Source organism: Cololabis saira, chromosome 14, assembly GCF_033807715.1.
Source record: "Cololabis saira isolate AMF1-May2022 chromosome 14, fColSai1.1, whole genome shotgun sequence".
NCBI lineage: Eukaryota > Metazoa > Chordata > Actinopteri > Beloniformes > Belonidae > Cololabis > Cololabis saira.
In genome coordinates this window covers 18,923,137-18,940,309 of record NC_084600.1, presented here as the reverse complement: position 1 = coordinate 18,940,309, position 17,173 = coordinate 18,923,137, and the positions used below count along the sequence as shown (strand labels likewise).

The following is a 17,173-nucleotide window of genomic DNA, read 5'->3' as shown; positions in this document are numbered from 1 at the left end:
TGATGAGCTTCCCAAACATTGGAAATTGGGTTGTTCTGATGATCACTGCTTGGTTTATTTTATTATTGCATCTACAACTCATTTTGTTTTTACTTTCCCAAAAAGTCATTACCCAGTCTATCATCGCGACGCATAATTGTTATTACTTTCCATCTAAAAGAGCACAAAATGGAAAACCGTGCCCAGTCAGCAAAACATGGCCGGTTGCTGGACTGCTCGGCCACGAGGATGTGCTCTGCAGTCAGGCGAGAACGTGAGGGCAGCGGTTTATCATTTTAGACAGAAACTGCATTTTTAATGCACCCCTGTTCCTTATAGCAGATATGAAGCGGCAGGGAGATGAGATCTGTTTTTGAGCGTGAGCCGTGGAGCGAGCCACTCTGGCCAACCGTAGAGCTCAAACGCCGCCAATCGCCAGCGTTTCCGTCACGCCTTCGTTACAGCATAAACAACTGATTACATTTCCTCCCACTTGCCAATAAGGTGAGATTTTTTCAATGGTCCTGCCTCCATGTATAGATTGGTTGTCTGGCTGTAGCAGCATAGCCGCAACGTAATTGGCTGATGATCACGTTTGAGTTTCACGTTTCAGAACAGTGAGCTTCATGCTAAGCTTCCGTGTGAATGTCTAACGCGAAACATTGACGGTTAAACACGGCGGCTCTTCTGCACCAATAGCTTAATTCCCATCTGCTTCCATTACTTATATTTTTTTAATACAATACACTTTCACCCTTGAGGCCTGTCTCTTGAAATGATGAATGTCAACTTTGATGTAACTTGGGTTTGTTTTTATAACATCGCTACTATTTTAATCAAATCACACTTAAATTGATTAAATCACATGACGATTTATCGCTATTGTTTTCAGTTTAACTCAGCTAACATGCTGAAGGTATAATTTAGTCTCATTGGTCTGCAGGGTAATGTCCAGTATTATCTTTTTTATTTTATAAAAGAGGAAACTAACTTGTTTAAACTTTTCCAGTGAACTTTTTTTTGTTTAAAGCACCACTTAATATTCAAATAAACAGCAGTTTGGCATTAATTGATCAATTAATGATTCACACTAATGTATAAAGAGAATTTCAGTTAATACAGCAATACAAACTTCACAAAAGCCCTCCTACTCACCCTTTATTGCAGTTGCCACACGATAAGCTGACTAGAACAAGCAGGTGCACAAGCACTTCTAATGAAGTGCTCAGTATTTCAACAGTCTGACTTGTGAGAATGAGACACGTAACGTATTCCAGCTGCATTGTTAAGCGCCCTCACGTGTTTCACTTTATGCATCAGGTCTATCTCCCCACATTAACACGTGTAACTACGGTGCTTGAGCGTTATTGGGCTCTGATAAGGGACCTATAGCTCAATACTGGGCCTGCACGCCTCCTTTGCAGACAGAAACGAGCACGAGAGCTGCCGCTAATGTTTTCCTCATGTTACGCATTGAATGCAGATGTTCCATTAAGTATGAAATGTCCTGAGAAAAAGAGATTTTATATTGATGTTCAAAAGTTACTGTCTTAAATAGCTGCCATACATGCTAAAGAGATCCTGCAAGAAGATTCTGTCAGGATAATCCTTTCAGAAACACTTAAAGAGCATATTGCATGTTGGAGACCCCTGTGAATCAATGTGTAGGAAAATAATGTAGGAACTGAATTTTCATTGAAATACGCATAAATATATACTACAGTGACCTCCGGAGTTGTTTTTGTGAGAGTATTTTACTTCCGCATCTGAAAAAGTTGAACCGGAAGTGACGTGGCGGGAGGGAGCGCGGTGAATTTCAACAATAGGGAAAATAATGGATCTTAATGTTAGTTGTGACACTGAAGAGGTTGTGAATGTGTATTCACACCAATATGACAGGCCACAGCCTTATAATTACGAACCCGTTAGGCCCCTCACATTCTTTTGATTGACAGCTGAAACTCGCTTTTTAAAAGGCTGATTTATGGGTCCGTGTTACACCAACGCAGACCCTACGGCGTAGGTTACGCGGCGACGCACAGACCGCTGCGTGTGCCGCGTACCCTACCCCGTAGGCTAGGCTGTCGATTTTACGCGGCACCATAAATCCGCCTTTATTCACTGCAGCACTCCTGCTCCGTGCTCCTGAAAGAAACTCCGAAACTCCTTGAGTGGGTGAGTACTTGTAATCTGTCTACGTTTGTACTTTCTAAACAGAAAACAGGCTTATTATCTTCTCTTTTTTCTGATTAAATGCATCCGAAATAGCCGGGTATTTTTAAAACCGAATTTAATATTTTGTATCCACATTACATCGTTGTTAAAAAAAAAAAAAACCTTCCACACAGAACTGAAGAGATGCGTTTTCGACCACATTCATAAGCATTCCAAACCTGTAGATCATCTGGTCAGCCGGCCTCCGGGCCGCCTCTGCGGCGCAGCTTTCCCGGGAGTGGCGCCTCCTTCTCGGTAACGAGCTGGAGTCCCCCCGTGTCCCAGCACGGAGCTGCCGCGTTAATCGACGCGGCAGCTCCGTGACAGCCGGGCTGCAGCCCTGCTGCAGCCCGGCTGCCCGTCGCCGCGTACCCTACGGCGTAGGCTCTGCGTCGGTGTAACGCAGTAAACGGCTGTCCAGAGCAGAGACCCTTTATTTAATAAATAGCTTGGAGGACAGATGGTGGATCATCTGTAGTTCTGGGTCGCACGTTAGACGTCAGACTCAGAGCAGATTTGTTGTTGTTTTGGAGCATAATGTGACGTTCGAAAACGCAGAACTGCTCTCTGTCTCTGTCTACACACATCTACATAAACGGAGTTTTAAAAAATCTTCACTTTGCCCGGAGTTTTTTTAAACATTCGTTTATTTGCGTTTTCATGTGGATGACAGGTCCAAACGTAGGAAAATATCTTGGGTTTTGCAGATACCCGGCTACGTGTGTACGGGGTCTGCACAGTCAGATGGGGCAGAGCTGTGGAGACGTCTCCCTCCTGCTGCGTCATATGACGCGGTGTTCGGAAAAAAAAAGCGTTTGTAGGAGCTTGGCTAAAATCAGCCACTTTTTCCTCTGAATACGTGCCCTTATGTCTTGTAAAACATATTAAATCCTACATTAACTTCTCACATAGTCATTTTCACATAAGGTCATGTATAATTTTTGAAAAAATTCGAACCTGCAATATGCTCTTTAAGTGAACCGGTTTTTCTCTGTATGAGCTGGGTATGACAACTTGAAATGAGCCCCAGGTTCAATTTGCCAAAATATCAGCCATAATTTCCTTTAAGACTGTGTTTAAGTCCTTACAGGACAACTGAGTCCTCGTCACTGGCGTTTAGGCGTAAAGGCGTTTACTCACCCTGTCTTTGCGAAGTTGGTCCAGTATGTCATGACTACGGCACTGAGCATCACGTCATTCTTGGAGAAGTTGCAGGGAAACAGGTCGGTGGCTCCCACCATGGGAATCCCGAACACGTAAGGGATCTCGTCTCCGTGGGCGGCGTCGGCCCACTCCGGCCTGGCCTCGGTCTGACAGTGGTGGTGGAAGGTGTAGAAGTAGACGGGCGACTGGAACTCAGCGTGCAGTTTGGCAGTGGCAACAGCTGGGGCCACCCACTGGTGGTCCGTGAACAGAGCCAGGAGGGTCTTCCTACGCATGTCACTGTTGTCCCTGTCAGCCCAGTCAGTGTACATGAACTTGATGGTTTCCCTTAGGATATCTTTACCTTGGAAGAAGCAAATTCACGGTGAGTATATAAACAGTCAGAGGGCATGTTCATCTACAACAATAGGAGGGAGTAGGAATGGGCGATATTTTACCGTTCGCGATATACCGTCAAAAAAATTCCCCACGGTAAGAATTTGTCATCTCACGGTAAAAACGATAAATTCCCATTGATGACGTTTTTGTGTAAAGCTGATTTATAGTTCTGCATTAAATCCACGCACAACGTACGTGAAGGAAGGAAGGAAGGAAGGAAGGAAGGAAGGAAGGAAGGAAGGAAGGAAGGAAGGAAGGAAGGAAGGAAGGAAGGAAGGAAGGAAGGAAGGAAGGAAGGAAGAAAACAAGGAAGGAAGGAAGGAAGGAAGGAAGGAAGGAAGGAAGGAAGGAAGGAAGGAAGGAAGGAAGGAAGGAAGGAAGGAAGGAAGGAAGGAAGGAAGGAAGGAAGAAAACAAGGAAGGAAGGAACGGGGAGAAGGAAAGGAGAAAACAAGGAAGGAAGGAAGGAAGGGAGAAAAGAGGAAGGGAAGAAGGAAGGAGAGAGCAGGAGGAAAGAAGGAAGGAAGGGAAAAAAGAAGGAAGGAAGGAAGGAAGGAAATGAGCCAGAAAGAAAGAAAGAAAGAAAGAAAGATATGAGCCAGAAAGAGAGAGAGAGAAAGAAAGAAAGAAAGAAAGAAAGATATGAGCCAGAAAGAGAGAGAGAAAGAAAGAAAGAAAGAAAGAAAGAAAGAAAGAAAGAAAGAAAGAAAGAAAGAAAGAAAGAAAGAAAGAAAGAAAGAAAGAAAGAAAGAAAGAAAGATAAATTCCCATTGATGACGTTTAGTAGTATTTAGTATCTTTTAGAGCAGTGTTTTGGGGGCTCCAAAGACTGAATGTGGTGATAGATTTATAGTTAAAAAGGTGGAGTTGAATTGGTATTTTTTTTTATCTTCATTTTTATCGTTATACCGCCCATTCCTAGGAGGGAGTAAAGCTGTAATCTACCTTTTCTTAATTGGAACAATGTAAATGTAGAACAAGTCTACAGTAATGATTTGCTTTTATACTTTTGAAACCTGTATGATAAAATATAAAACATTTGGTAAAAAAAAAAGACTAATAAAGATGTTGGTATATGTGTCATATATATATATATATATACACCAGACTGCTGTGGAGAACCAAAAGTAGGGGAGTCCACAGTTACTGTGTGAGACTGAACAAGACAAACAGGCTTTAGCCGGCTAGTTTAGCTCACTGAACCAGTATTCATTCATCTCTGCTTGCAGTTGTACGATCATTGTACTTTAAGAAAGAATTCCTGAGAATGAAGATAAATGTTGAGCCTTAAAGTTAATAAACAAGCCAAGACGCTCAGGAAGCTACAGTCCAGTGTTTATCGCCCAATAAAAACCTTCCCCAGCTCTGTTCAGATGGCTCTGGCTGGAAAGAGGACATGGTACTTCTCTAGGGGGAATACAACAATTCCTATAGAGGGATATTATCAAGACAATAAAACAAATAAAAACAGTGCATGATGCTAGACCTTAGAACCACTCTGCTCTGAATACTCTTCCAAATTTGTTGTAGCAACAACATCATTTTCAACTTCATGGTATAGAGTCAAAAACAAAGGGGGGGAAAGTGGAAAGCAGCAGACTTGAGCTGTGAATTAGTAATTTGAAGGTAAAAATGGGGTAGGATCTGACCATCAGGGTATCCATAAAGATTGTCCACAAAGTTGGAGATGGTGAAGTCGAACGAAGAAGCGGATATCCCATCTTCTCCTTCACTGTCATCGACAAACTTCAGACCCTCTCCCTGGTTGACACCTAGCAAGATGTCGTAGTTGAGGAACTCGCCCTATAAACGCAGGACACAGCATGACACATACAATCACATGGACAGAAATGACTGGTCATGGTCTGATATGGCGCTTTTCCACTAGTACCTACTCAGCCCGACTCGACTCGCCTCGGTTTGGCGCTTTCCCACTAAGGGTCTAACGTGCCGAGTAGATACTTTTTCTGTATCTATTCTGCAGAAGTTCTAAGCTGCTGCATCTGACGTCATCACACTACACGTGACCGATTGGTCGGGGGGTTGGGAGTCAGACGTCTGAGTCAGGAGGCGGAAATCAGCGCAAGAGCGACTCTGACAGAGGCTTCTTGTTCATTTTATTCGACGAGCAATGGCAGCGCAAAGTCTGTTTGGTGATCCAACTCTGAGGTGCAGATGTTCATAAACCTGGTGGCTGAGGAGAGAATTAAAAAGAGATCTAGACGGGCGATAAGGAACGACCAGATCTATCAGGAGCTCTGTCACTTCATAGCTGCTCGCGGCTCCAGCTGACTTTTCAGCAGCGCTGAGACGAACTAAAATAATTAAAAAGCGTCACCGCTTGAAGCTTCTTTCACTCTCATTTTTTACATCTTTAGTGTTGTTGTCTTCTTCGTTCAGATCACACAATCAAATACGTCACAGCAGCTTCGCTCCAACCTCCTACTTCTGCTCCGGGTGCTGAATTGTTATGGAAAAGGGTAGAGCCGAGTAGGTGCTAGTGGAAAAGTGCCAATAGAGCTTTACAAAATATGCAGAAGGCTACCTGCTGCATGAGGATTTCGGGGTCGTCCGGCACCACGTCCCCATCCACCACAGGCCCAAAGGCGATGTGGTAGCGTGCAGGCTGGATGTCCTGATCCACCAGTTCCCGGAGTTTCTTCCTTCGCAGGCAGTCCACTAACTCGGCCATGTCCCCCAGACTGCAGCCCACCTTCTTCGCCAGGATCTTCGTGTACATCAGTGGGCGGTAGTTGACGGACCAGCTGGAGATGGCTGAGCCACTTTGCGCAATGGCTCTCTGGAAAAGGCCTACACAAGAACACGCCCATGTGTTAAAAAATGCAAATACTTATTCTCTGTCAGTTTAGTTTTGTTTTATTTCCTCTTCTGACACACTTTTGCTTGCAGCCGACGGGTCCTTCAAGGCCGTACAGTGTGAGTGCTCTAAATAATGTACATCTTAAAGGGGGAGCAATTGAAGAGTATATTGCACAAAGCCAGCTGAAGTAGATATCCTGCTGCTTTTAACAGCTGGAGAAAATCTTTATGAACATTTGTGTAAGAAAATTAAGTGTTTTCCATTCCACGGGGCGAAGGAACAGGGGACAACTGTGCACACAGCAGCAAGCTTGTTGGATGAAGCGAGGAAGACGGAAAGAGAAAGAAAACTGCTCGCGCTGTTGCACCGCTGCACTATTATGTAAAGTGGCTTGCTGTCCCTCTGTTTTATCTGCAGATTCTGTCATTAATAATTAAGCCCCCCCCCCATTCTGCATGTGCCCCACCCCCGCTCCTCTCCCTGTGAAATCAATTAAGAAGCCTCTCAGCTGCAGCTCCAGCTCTGCTCCTCATCTCATCTCTCCTCTGCAAACATACACAGTACCTTTCAAAAAAAAAACTCTTCACACTCCAACTTTTCCTGCACTTTGTGGCGTTCAAGCTTCAGCCTTCAAGAAGGAGCAGCGCAAATGTAGGCAATAATAACTGTTTCATTTATTTTATATAAATATATATCGGATGATCTTCAATAACAAAAAACACCAAAAAAATGGCACTTTAGAAATTTGGAAATTACATTCAGGTGACACAATTTTACACATATCTGTAAATTAAAAAAAAAAAAAATCAACACTGGTACAGAACATACCCATCCAATCATAACAGGAAGGGCAAAGGCTTTATGCGATGACTCTTACCGGATTGTTCAAGAGCTGCTACTTTACATGTCCAAGACGACCAAGGATCAACACATTTTTATGACAATAGTAATTTACCAGCTTTCCTTCTCCATTGCACACCATTTTGAATATCTATTGTTGATACTCTGCATGTATCACACGCATCATTTCTCTAATTGGTTGTATGCTTATGCAATGGCGTCCAGAGGGAGTTCCTTGTGTTTGTTGGTGCTGCAACCTGGAAATCAGTTCCAATTGCAGAGAAACCAGACCATTTCTTTGCACGAAGATGAAAAGAATTATGATGGCTAGGCAGGCTAAAGCAATCCAGCAGCCAACAAGTTAAAAATTCTACAGAGTCAATGAAATCCTGTGGTTTTCAGAGTTGTGATTGAAGATTGAAGATATGTCTGTTCGCTCGTAGGATTTGCTTCCTTTATTACTGATAAAGGTTTTTCACATTTGTTTGTTTTTTAATCTTTCCTCTGTCAGTGTCAGTGTGAAGGTTAACAGTTCAGTAATAACATAATCTGAATTCTTGGCAAAGTTTAAAAGTCATTTCCCCCCCTCTCGGCTCAACCAATCCCTATCACATCAGAGGATTAGAGATCAAACATCTGTTGGGTGTTTTAGAGATGTGAAGGTGAAAGTTCCACGCAGTAAGTGTGATTTATGCATGAAGCAAAAGTAACAAAAGTAACAAAAACACCTTCAAAAGTAGCATACACCTGAAGATTTCCAAGTTTTGGTATATTTGGAGGACGCATTTCACGAAAGTGAATGGCTGGTCGGGCTACTAAAAATATTCCTAAAATACCAACTTCAAAGGCAGAGTGATATAATAACTCTACTCTTTAGGGCATAACCTGAAGCTACTATTCACGGTGGTCTGACTGAGGAGGACTGGACATGACTGGAGTCTTATGGACAGTCCGATCAAAGTTTGAGATCTGTTTATGTTTGTTCTCAAACAGGAAAAGCTCGACTCCCAGTGTGAAGCACGGGGGGAAGATCACTGATAGTTCGAGGGTGTTTTGCTGCAGGCAAAGTTGGCAATCTGGAGCCAGCATGGACACTGTGCCATTTCTCAGTGTCACATTATCCCTCCAGGAACTGGTTTGACAGGTCTCAGCTCTGTCATTCAGCAAAACAATGACCCGCCAGCACACCTCTGGGCTGTATTAAACCTACTTGGAGAAGGAGAAGAAGAAGGATGGTGCGCTGTTAGTCATGTATTCGTCACCTCAGTCACCCAACCTCAACAGATCGTGTTTGTGACAAACTCCACTGAAGGGTTTTGACCAAGCAGTCAACACATACACAAGAGCCCTGGGGACGTCTTCAAACTGCAGGAGGAGAGATGCTTCAAAGCTCGTAAAGCAGAGTTTGCAGAGCTGTGATCAAAGCCAAAAGTGCTCATTTGATTTAACTTTATTTTCAAAGCTCCAAAGTTACTTTATATTGTCTTGCGCTGACACATTAGAACAGAGTTTTGTTTAGTTTTTTTGTCTGGTTTGTATTTCTGCATTTAACTGCAATAGACTCAATTAATTGAACCTTAAAGGGGACCTACAGTATTATGGCATCTAATACCTATTTTAAACAGGCCTTGAATGTCTTAAAAACAAGCTTGTGATTGTTTTTGCTAAATAAATTAGAAATTCAGCCTCTGAGCCATGTCTTTATCTTCTCATTCTCTAACCTCATTATCTATGTGGGATTCTGAGTGGGCGGGGCTATGATAATGAGGCTCTGTGCTGATTGGCTGCCTGAATGACGCGATACACCGCTATGAAAAAATGGCGTAAACTCCGGCCAGCGGAGTTAATTGTGGGCGTGGTTTCACGCATCGGAGCCCAACCTCTGTAAATGGCTCCTGTTGTTACGTAATGACGGGCGCAGAATCTGAACGGCTCGTAGAAGCCACATCACACTGGATGGCTCATCCGGGCGGCTGTACAGACACTGCAGAATTTGGTTGCTTTCCTCCTTCTCTGAGTTGGCAGGCTGAGGGGAGACCACTTTATATATGTTAAAGCAAGAGAAAACGTGTTTTTCATAATAGGTCCCCTTTAAATAGATTGTCTATGCCAAATATTAATCTGTAAAAGTATGCAAAACACTTGTTCGTTTCTATGCTTGCTCACTGTACTGTATCTAATGTATGACAACTTTTTGTTGGTTCTTTTGAAGAGCTGCACTGATGACTGCTTGGAAAAAATGCAACAGACCCTTCAACTCTGGTATTGCAGCCACGGCTGCAACATTATAGTCATCAGATTATCATCAGTAGTGAGTCAAGAGTTTTCCGTGTTAAAAGGATGGAATCATCTTAGAATTCAGGCAGATAAAAGGCTCAAGGCACATGTCGAACTGAATCTAATGCAATATTATAAATTTTGGATATTTTATTGTCCAAATGCCTTGTCCGGACTTCCAATGTCGGGTCTCTCTCAGACCCCAGCAAAACACTCAAAATACACAATAAAAGCATGTGAGACGCTGTCATAACACATAAAATATATATCACACAACAACAAACAACATTAGACATAGACTCAGCATTATATCTTAAAAACTATGAATTCCTTTTCCTTTCGTGGTGGTTAATTGTCAATACTAAATGTGAAGTGAGTCATTTTGTTTTCTTTGTTATGACACTTTCACAAGCTTCACTATCGTCCCTACCGCCAGACCTGGAAATGACTTGTGAAATACAAAATAAAAGCCGTAAACATACTGCATGCTCAATATTATTACTTAAAAACACTTGAAAAAAAGATGTTTTAAACTGTTAAGTTGGCACAAAGTGGACGCCGGCTTAACTATCAATAGTAAATGTGAAAATTAATCCTGTTTTGTTTTGTGGAATTATACTTTCATAGGCTTCACTGTCAGAACCGCAAATAACTGCGAAATACAAATAAAATCATGTAGCGATAGACTCCGAGTTAATTATCAATACTAATCTGACACTCATCATCACAGAGAGGCCTGAACTGGACGAGACCCAACAGTGGAAGTCTACAACGAGTTTGGACCTTTTCACTGGGGTTTAATGATCTAAAACCTGTTTTATGTTTCTTCGTAGGGATTACACACGTAGCCCATGTACAGGACCTAAAACGTATATGCTCTACAAACCGCACAAAGCTGACATACTACGTTGTACTGGGTATTCATACTTGTACATTGTTTGTGTGGCTCTGTAATTACATGTCCAAACATTAGACGTTGGTGCGGATTCTGTTTTAGACAATGTAAAAAACAATGGACGAAGCATTAAATCACATGACCCACTGGTTTCTGAAGAGCGGTTTCGAAGCCTCTTTTTCTTCCTTGTTGCTTGGGAAGCCGACCGAAACACGCCCACCCTATGTCAATCAAAGTTAGCAGTGGCTACCAGCTCCTTCGGCTGATCTCTGCCAAAATATCTGCCGAGCTGCCAGCAGGACGTTTACCTCAGAATACGCCATTTCATGTGTTGAAATGATGGCAAAAACAAAGAGTTGCTTTACTAAGTGCAGTGGCATGACGATTACGGATGAGGAAGTGATGATGACTTGCTATTGGCAGAACTGACTGTCAATCAATAATATTAGAAATAAATGCAAGGCCACTGGTGTGGTTCAAAATCCTCAGATTTGTCGTGGGGGTGAAAGAAAACGAGGTCAATGGATATTGGACTTGCTTTTGCAACCAGCCTCTATTGGCCAGTCGAGGAACTGTAACAGATGTTAGTTTTGCACTAATTTCCTTTTGCTTATTCAACTCAGACTTGGTAACACAACAAATGAAACTAATCTTAACGTGAATAGGAGCTGATAAATGTTGAGCAATGATAATTTTACTGACACTTTTGTGATTGAGGATGGAAGAAGGAAAAACATGGAAGGAAATCCAATGCTATCATGTGGAACAATCACATTTACTGTAGTCCACATCCTTACGACGTAAAGTCACATTTCTGAAGAGATACGCATCAGGCTACGATGGAAGTTGTGTCGAGTTCCGTTGTTCGTGTTTGTTGTAAAATGTTTATTGGTACTGTAACACTTGTTAGTGTTATCCAAAAAAAAGAAGGATATACGGACTGCACAAGGTCGTGGAAAACAATGTGCTCGTTTGTTATAAAAAACGAACAGAAATGGTAACTTCAACCGTTAGCTTCTGTATCACACATGACAGCAAGCTCCAAACAACCCAAAAAAAACGCGTTACTGTAGAAAAAGAAAGAATAATGCACAAAAGTAAAGCGCTCTCACAAAATCAGTGAGCCAGATGTAAGAGAGAGACCTACACAGCAGGCGCTGCCTGATGACATCACTCAGTCCCTAAGGTCTGCCCATCATATAGCTGTTACAGTGTTACGGCAAATGTTCGAATCACAGAATCATGCTCACGGAAGAAAAACATTACTAACAAAGTTTTGAAATATCAGTCTCCTCTAACTACCACGTTGGTTGTGAGGCTTGAAGAACCTTACCCTCGGAGTGGTGGGAGAGGATGAGAAGATTCACGCAGGCGGCGCCGGCTCCTGAGCCAAAGATGGTGATTCTCTCTGGGTCTCCTCCAAAATGCTCAATGTTTTCATGGAGCCAGCGCAGGGCCTGGATCTGGTCCAACAAGCCATAGTTCCCTTTAGCAGACTGGTCCCCCGTGCTCAAAAACCCTGCAGGGTACATAAGAACAAACAAGGAGAAGAATGCAGATTACATGGGAGTGGATCAGCGTGTCCGAAATTCAGAGGTGTAGGAAAACACAGTCCTGTTTTTTTTATAAATAATCACAAATAAACATGAGATTACATCCTGCCAATAAGTCTTCCACTCAGAGGAGATTTCATACAAAAAGTTCTTCAAATGACTAACTTTAAAGCCCACGCTAAAATGACAAAATAGTTAAAAGAACTTGTCAGTAGAGAGCAACAGAAGGCATGTTTCACCTACTTACTGGACTCACAGCGGGTGCACACCTACAACATGAAAAAATAAACCCAAGAACACACCACGGACACTCACAAACAATATCCTTTTCTCTTGTGAATGTGAGTGAATTACACAACTTGATATTTGTTTCAACCCACATCAACCTATTACACTCTGCAATAATTGTGCACGACTTTGATACTTGGAAGACATGTAAAATGATTTCAGTGAACTGCTCCCTCCTCTCAGCGGCGGCTCCGGGAGTGGAGAGTGTGATGACATAGAAAACCTCTTGAGCGCCCTCATCCATCTTTGATTTGGCCAGCTCATCTCTTCATTCTCTCATACTCGCGATGCTGCGTAGCAGTGTTTATTGTTCCACTTCATGTGAAAGATTGCATATTCCCAGTGTTCCCACAGCTGAACCAGCCGAGTTTAATGAAGATGGATTTTAACTATGTCTTGGACTTGACAGATAGCCACACAAGGCATAAATTGCCTTGTCTCTGTTGTGCTTGGTCAGGACGATTAGGTGATCATTTAAAGGAAAATAGAAATATTCTCTGCAATGGATTCCAGATGATGTGTCCCTCTGCCAACGAGAAACCGTGCTAGCGCTCTGTTCTCATAATAAATTATATATCATGAGCTGGAGCAAGCTTTTCTCTTGTAATTTGGCACTGGTGGCTGTATAGCTAACTACGAGACAAGTACAAGCCTTGCCTTTTTGCTGAACCCTCTCTTCACCACAGAATGCGGACGCCGCTCTGATCCACCTTACCTCCCCGGAGAAGACGCCGGGATGCTTAAACTCCTTCACTTGAGGCGAAGCTGCACTCCCAACCCTTCCACCCTTTTCTGACTGAGAACCATGCTCTCAGATTTGGAGGCGCTAATTCTCATCCCTGATGCTTCACGCTTCACACTCCCCTGTGAACGCCTCCAACGGAAGCTGACGATCATGGATTAATGAAGCCAACAGAAGCACGTCGTCTGCAAAAAGATTCCCCTCGGTTCCATGCCTGCGCTGAGAAACTCTGTCCAACCTGGAAGGAATTGGACTTATTGCTGGCGGACTTACTGACTTACTACCAAACCTTCGCTATCTTTGTACATGAACTGAATAACCAGACTCAGCACATACTCTCAGAGCAGTAACACGGGGTAACTTGTATTTAATTAAGCAAGCATCAAAAAGTACAGATTTGTATTTGGACTACACGCCATAAAAAATAATTTAAATATTATTTACCTTTTAAACTGAGAATAACATTTAGTTTACATCAAACACCCCAGATATTCTCACTGCTCCTAAAATGCAGAAATGGTTAAATAAAGGAACAGTGCAGAGCTAAAACAAGCCTGGGACTATTTTTAAATGATTTGGAGTGCAAAACCTTCGTTAGGGACTAAAACGATGAGAATCAAAGCAGTTTGGAGTGAGAATAACAGAATATATATTTTGCAGCATAATATCCGTTAATATCAGCCCAGGGGGAAACCAGCCAACGTCAGGAGAAAATTTAATTTATTTCGTGGATCAGTAATTATTTATTAATGGCAGTTCCATGAAAGTAGAGCTCATGAACTCTCTTCATCATTTTGACTCAATATCTGACATTTGTAGTTGTGCTTTCTGTACACTCACAAAGTTGAAATTACTTTGATTTGATCTGTAGGGGCCTTTTATTTTGTCCACAATATAACTTGAGTGGAATTTGAGTCTTATCAGAGGGTTAAAATGGTCATTTATTTGGATGTTGGTTGATTACCAATAGGCAAACATTACAGTATTTATACTAAAAACGTATACATTCCTTTCACACTATATAATAATAGAAACTACTTTGATTTATGCAGTTTTTCGGCCTTAACAAAAATACACACTTTTCCATCCTAGGTTTGTTGAAACTCCAAAATGAAGGTGAACTCGGGGAGCTAGTTAAGCAGACATCTCAAACAAAGTTCATACATGCTTTTACCCTTCTGCATGAATTATTCCAATTCCTCCATCTCCTTCATAGACCTATATACAGTAAGGAGGAAGAGGTCCTTGTCCCTCAGAGGCTTTCTGATGTCTCTCGCCCACCAAGCTTGATGCTACTTTTAAAAATCCCACATCCTTCACAGCTTCCACCAGGGTGGGTTCAGTTCTAGGAGCTCGTTTAAGGTCAGTCACACCCCCAAAATCTCGACATAAGGCTACTAAATCGGGATTGATTAGTGTGAGTCTAGAGGCCAAACCGTAAGTGTTTCATCATCCAGAAATCATTTGAAATCTTCACTGTGAAAGTTGACAGACTGAAATGTGATTTGCTGGTTCTGTCCTGCATCATCAAACAGAGGTGTGCACAACTACAGACACGACGACAGAAAGCAACACTCCCCAGCGTTGAACCAGCGTCCAATCACAATCACATTAGCCACGTCACCCTCCCCGAAGAAGGTTGTGCTTGGTTAAGTCGTGGTACATTTTACTTTTGCATTAAAAGTATATATTTTAGAAAGACTTTTAACAGACCACGTTAAATGCATTCAGGACTGTGACGTGATGAATTGTGATTCAACATTTCAATAGCTCTCATAGTCTGTTGTCTCTACTTTTGGCAAAAAACTGTTGAAGTAAACTTGGACTCCCATTCTGGATGTCTTTTGTAACAACTGTGTCGCCATACGGCACTATGTGACACATTGACAACAATGAAACTAGCTCACAGAGCTGCACTTGCCATCATGAGGCAAAATAGAGACCGAAGAAAGTAATTATGAAAGACAAAACGAGTGACCAAATAAGAAAATGAATCAGTAAATCTTGGACAGTCTTGTAAAAGAGACTTAACCTCAGCAGATATTGGGACCATCTTAGCTAGAACTTCCTTTGCCCCGCTTTAAAGTCACTCTATGTCATTCTATATGCCTTAACTTTATGTAATACCACATCTTACCACATGGGGGCATATAGAGCTGCTATGTTGACATATGAGTCCGGACTAGTTCACTTCGTCGTCGTATTACATCGTCGGTCGACACATGAGCCTTCTTGTGATACGCCGGCCTCATGTGGCCAGTAGTGGTACATAGTACTTTATGGAAAAGGCCTCAAGTTGAGCTGTTGGACTAAAACTGAAGGAATAAATGCTGGTCTGAACATAAAACAGCTAATCTGTGAAGAATGCATTCATCAGATGACTGCATCATCAATGATACAGAGAAGAAATTGATTGCATCCTCTTTCATCTTGAATACAAGAAAATACAAAATTTGGCATTTTCTCTTTTTGAGAAAACAACAGATGCAAAGACACATTTGGCTGTTATAACCATTCAATTAGTGGGCCTAATTGATATAATACCCAAAATGTGCGTGTTTTTGCATCATAATCTGTGTAAAAATGGTCATAAATACAAAAAATCAACCTCTATTGAATTGGCTAATTGGATGTGGTTAACTTTAGTTTGTCTCTGTTTTAATGATCATATGAGGCTTAAATTGCACTTAAAAAACTGGTTTATGGGTCATCTTAACCGTGTGTGAGGCACACACTGTCAGAGCACCTGGCCCACTGCTACACATATGGCTCTGCTGTTGCTGTTTTATCCCACTAATGGCATCCCTAAAGACATCAGTACAGAATACACTGCTAACAAAAGCAAATGGCCAATTATGTGTTGAGATTTTTTTTTTAAAAACGTCTACACAAAATAAAAGTTTTGTCATATAATAGGAAGAATGTGGTATTTATAGGCATAATAAGAAAAAGGGCCAAAATTCAGCAACAAATAATGGCTGCCTTAATGTAAAAGAAAGATTTTTTTAAGGTGGAGACGAGTAAGCTGTTTGAGAGAATCCAGAACTCACACATCCAGTGCACAAACGATCGACTGAAAAGAAAAAGAAAGGTCTTTGCAAACTGGTCATAGATCAATTTAGGACAACCGATTAGCCTAGCATGCATGTTTTTGGACTGTGGGAGGAAACCCTCACAACCACAGGGCGAACACATGAACTCTGCACAGGAAGACCCCAGCTGAGACTCAAACCGGGAACATTAGCCGCGAGGCAACAATCCCAACCAGCGAGCCACCATGCTGCCAGCTTAATGCAACATTCATTGAGTTCAGCAGCTCAAGGTACCAGACATTTATGTCAAATCCCCGGTGACATACGACTGACTTGACATATATTTAACAGTGGCTCATTTTGATGGCTCAAAACAAAAAATGAAATGAAACGAATTCTTGAGCTGCGTTTTGCCCTACTTTTATGTGAGTTAACCTTTTTTTAAATGAGGAAACATGGTATGTACAAAGAATTCAGGCACATCAATAATTCAGCCTCAATTCAGTTTTGGAAAATGATTATTACAACATGAAAGGCTACCTCTGAACAGCGGTTTGCTGGTTAAAGGCAAGCTGCTTTCTCCTTAAATACTGTCCTATGTCCATGTTTTGAGCTACGACGCTGTGGCAGCACGCTCCCCACATCCCTGCTGCCGCTGCGTCCTTCAATGTTTGCACAGCATCTCACCAGAAAAGACGTTGTGTTTGAATAAATGTTTGTTTTGCAGGGCTGTGCATAGTATAACCTTTGTGTATGGCACATACACCCCTTTAAACAAGGGCATGGTCCCAGCGTGTCCGCATAGGCCGTTACATAAGGTTGTATGTGTTTAGTAAATGAAGTGATTGCAGTTCATTGAAAACTAAACAGACTGCAGCAGGTGAGTACAGTGCGCAGGTGGAAACAGGATAAGCATGTTTGTCTCAATGGAAGCAATAGCCATGATGGTATAGGCATTATGATGATGATGACCTGCCAAACTAACCTTTCG

At 42.1% G+C, this 17,173-nt stretch overlaps 1 protein-coding gene across 3 annotated transcripts in view; it reads right to left on the bottom strand.

The window, feature by feature from the left end:
- nlgn2b (neuroligin 2b) overlaps window positions 1-17,173 on the bottom strand; it is a 116,810-nt gene that overhangs the window by 5,776 nt on the left and 93,861 nt on the right. For 2 of the 3 annotated variants that reach the window (XM_061740037.1, XM_061740035.1), the window contains 4 exons: window positions 11,901-12,086; window positions 6,280-6,545; window positions 5,384-5,537; window positions 3,334-3,700 (listed from right to left, as the gene is read on the bottom strand). In XM_061740037.1, the coding sequence (XP_061596021.1) occupies window positions 3,334-3,700; window positions 5,384-5,537; window positions 6,280-6,545; window positions 11,901-12,086 (973 nt within the window). The remainder of the gene's footprint in view (window positions 1-3,333; window positions 3,701-5,383; window positions 5,538-6,279; window positions 6,546-11,900; window positions 12,087-17,173) is intronic. The other variant, XM_061740038.1, reaches the window with a different exon arrangement.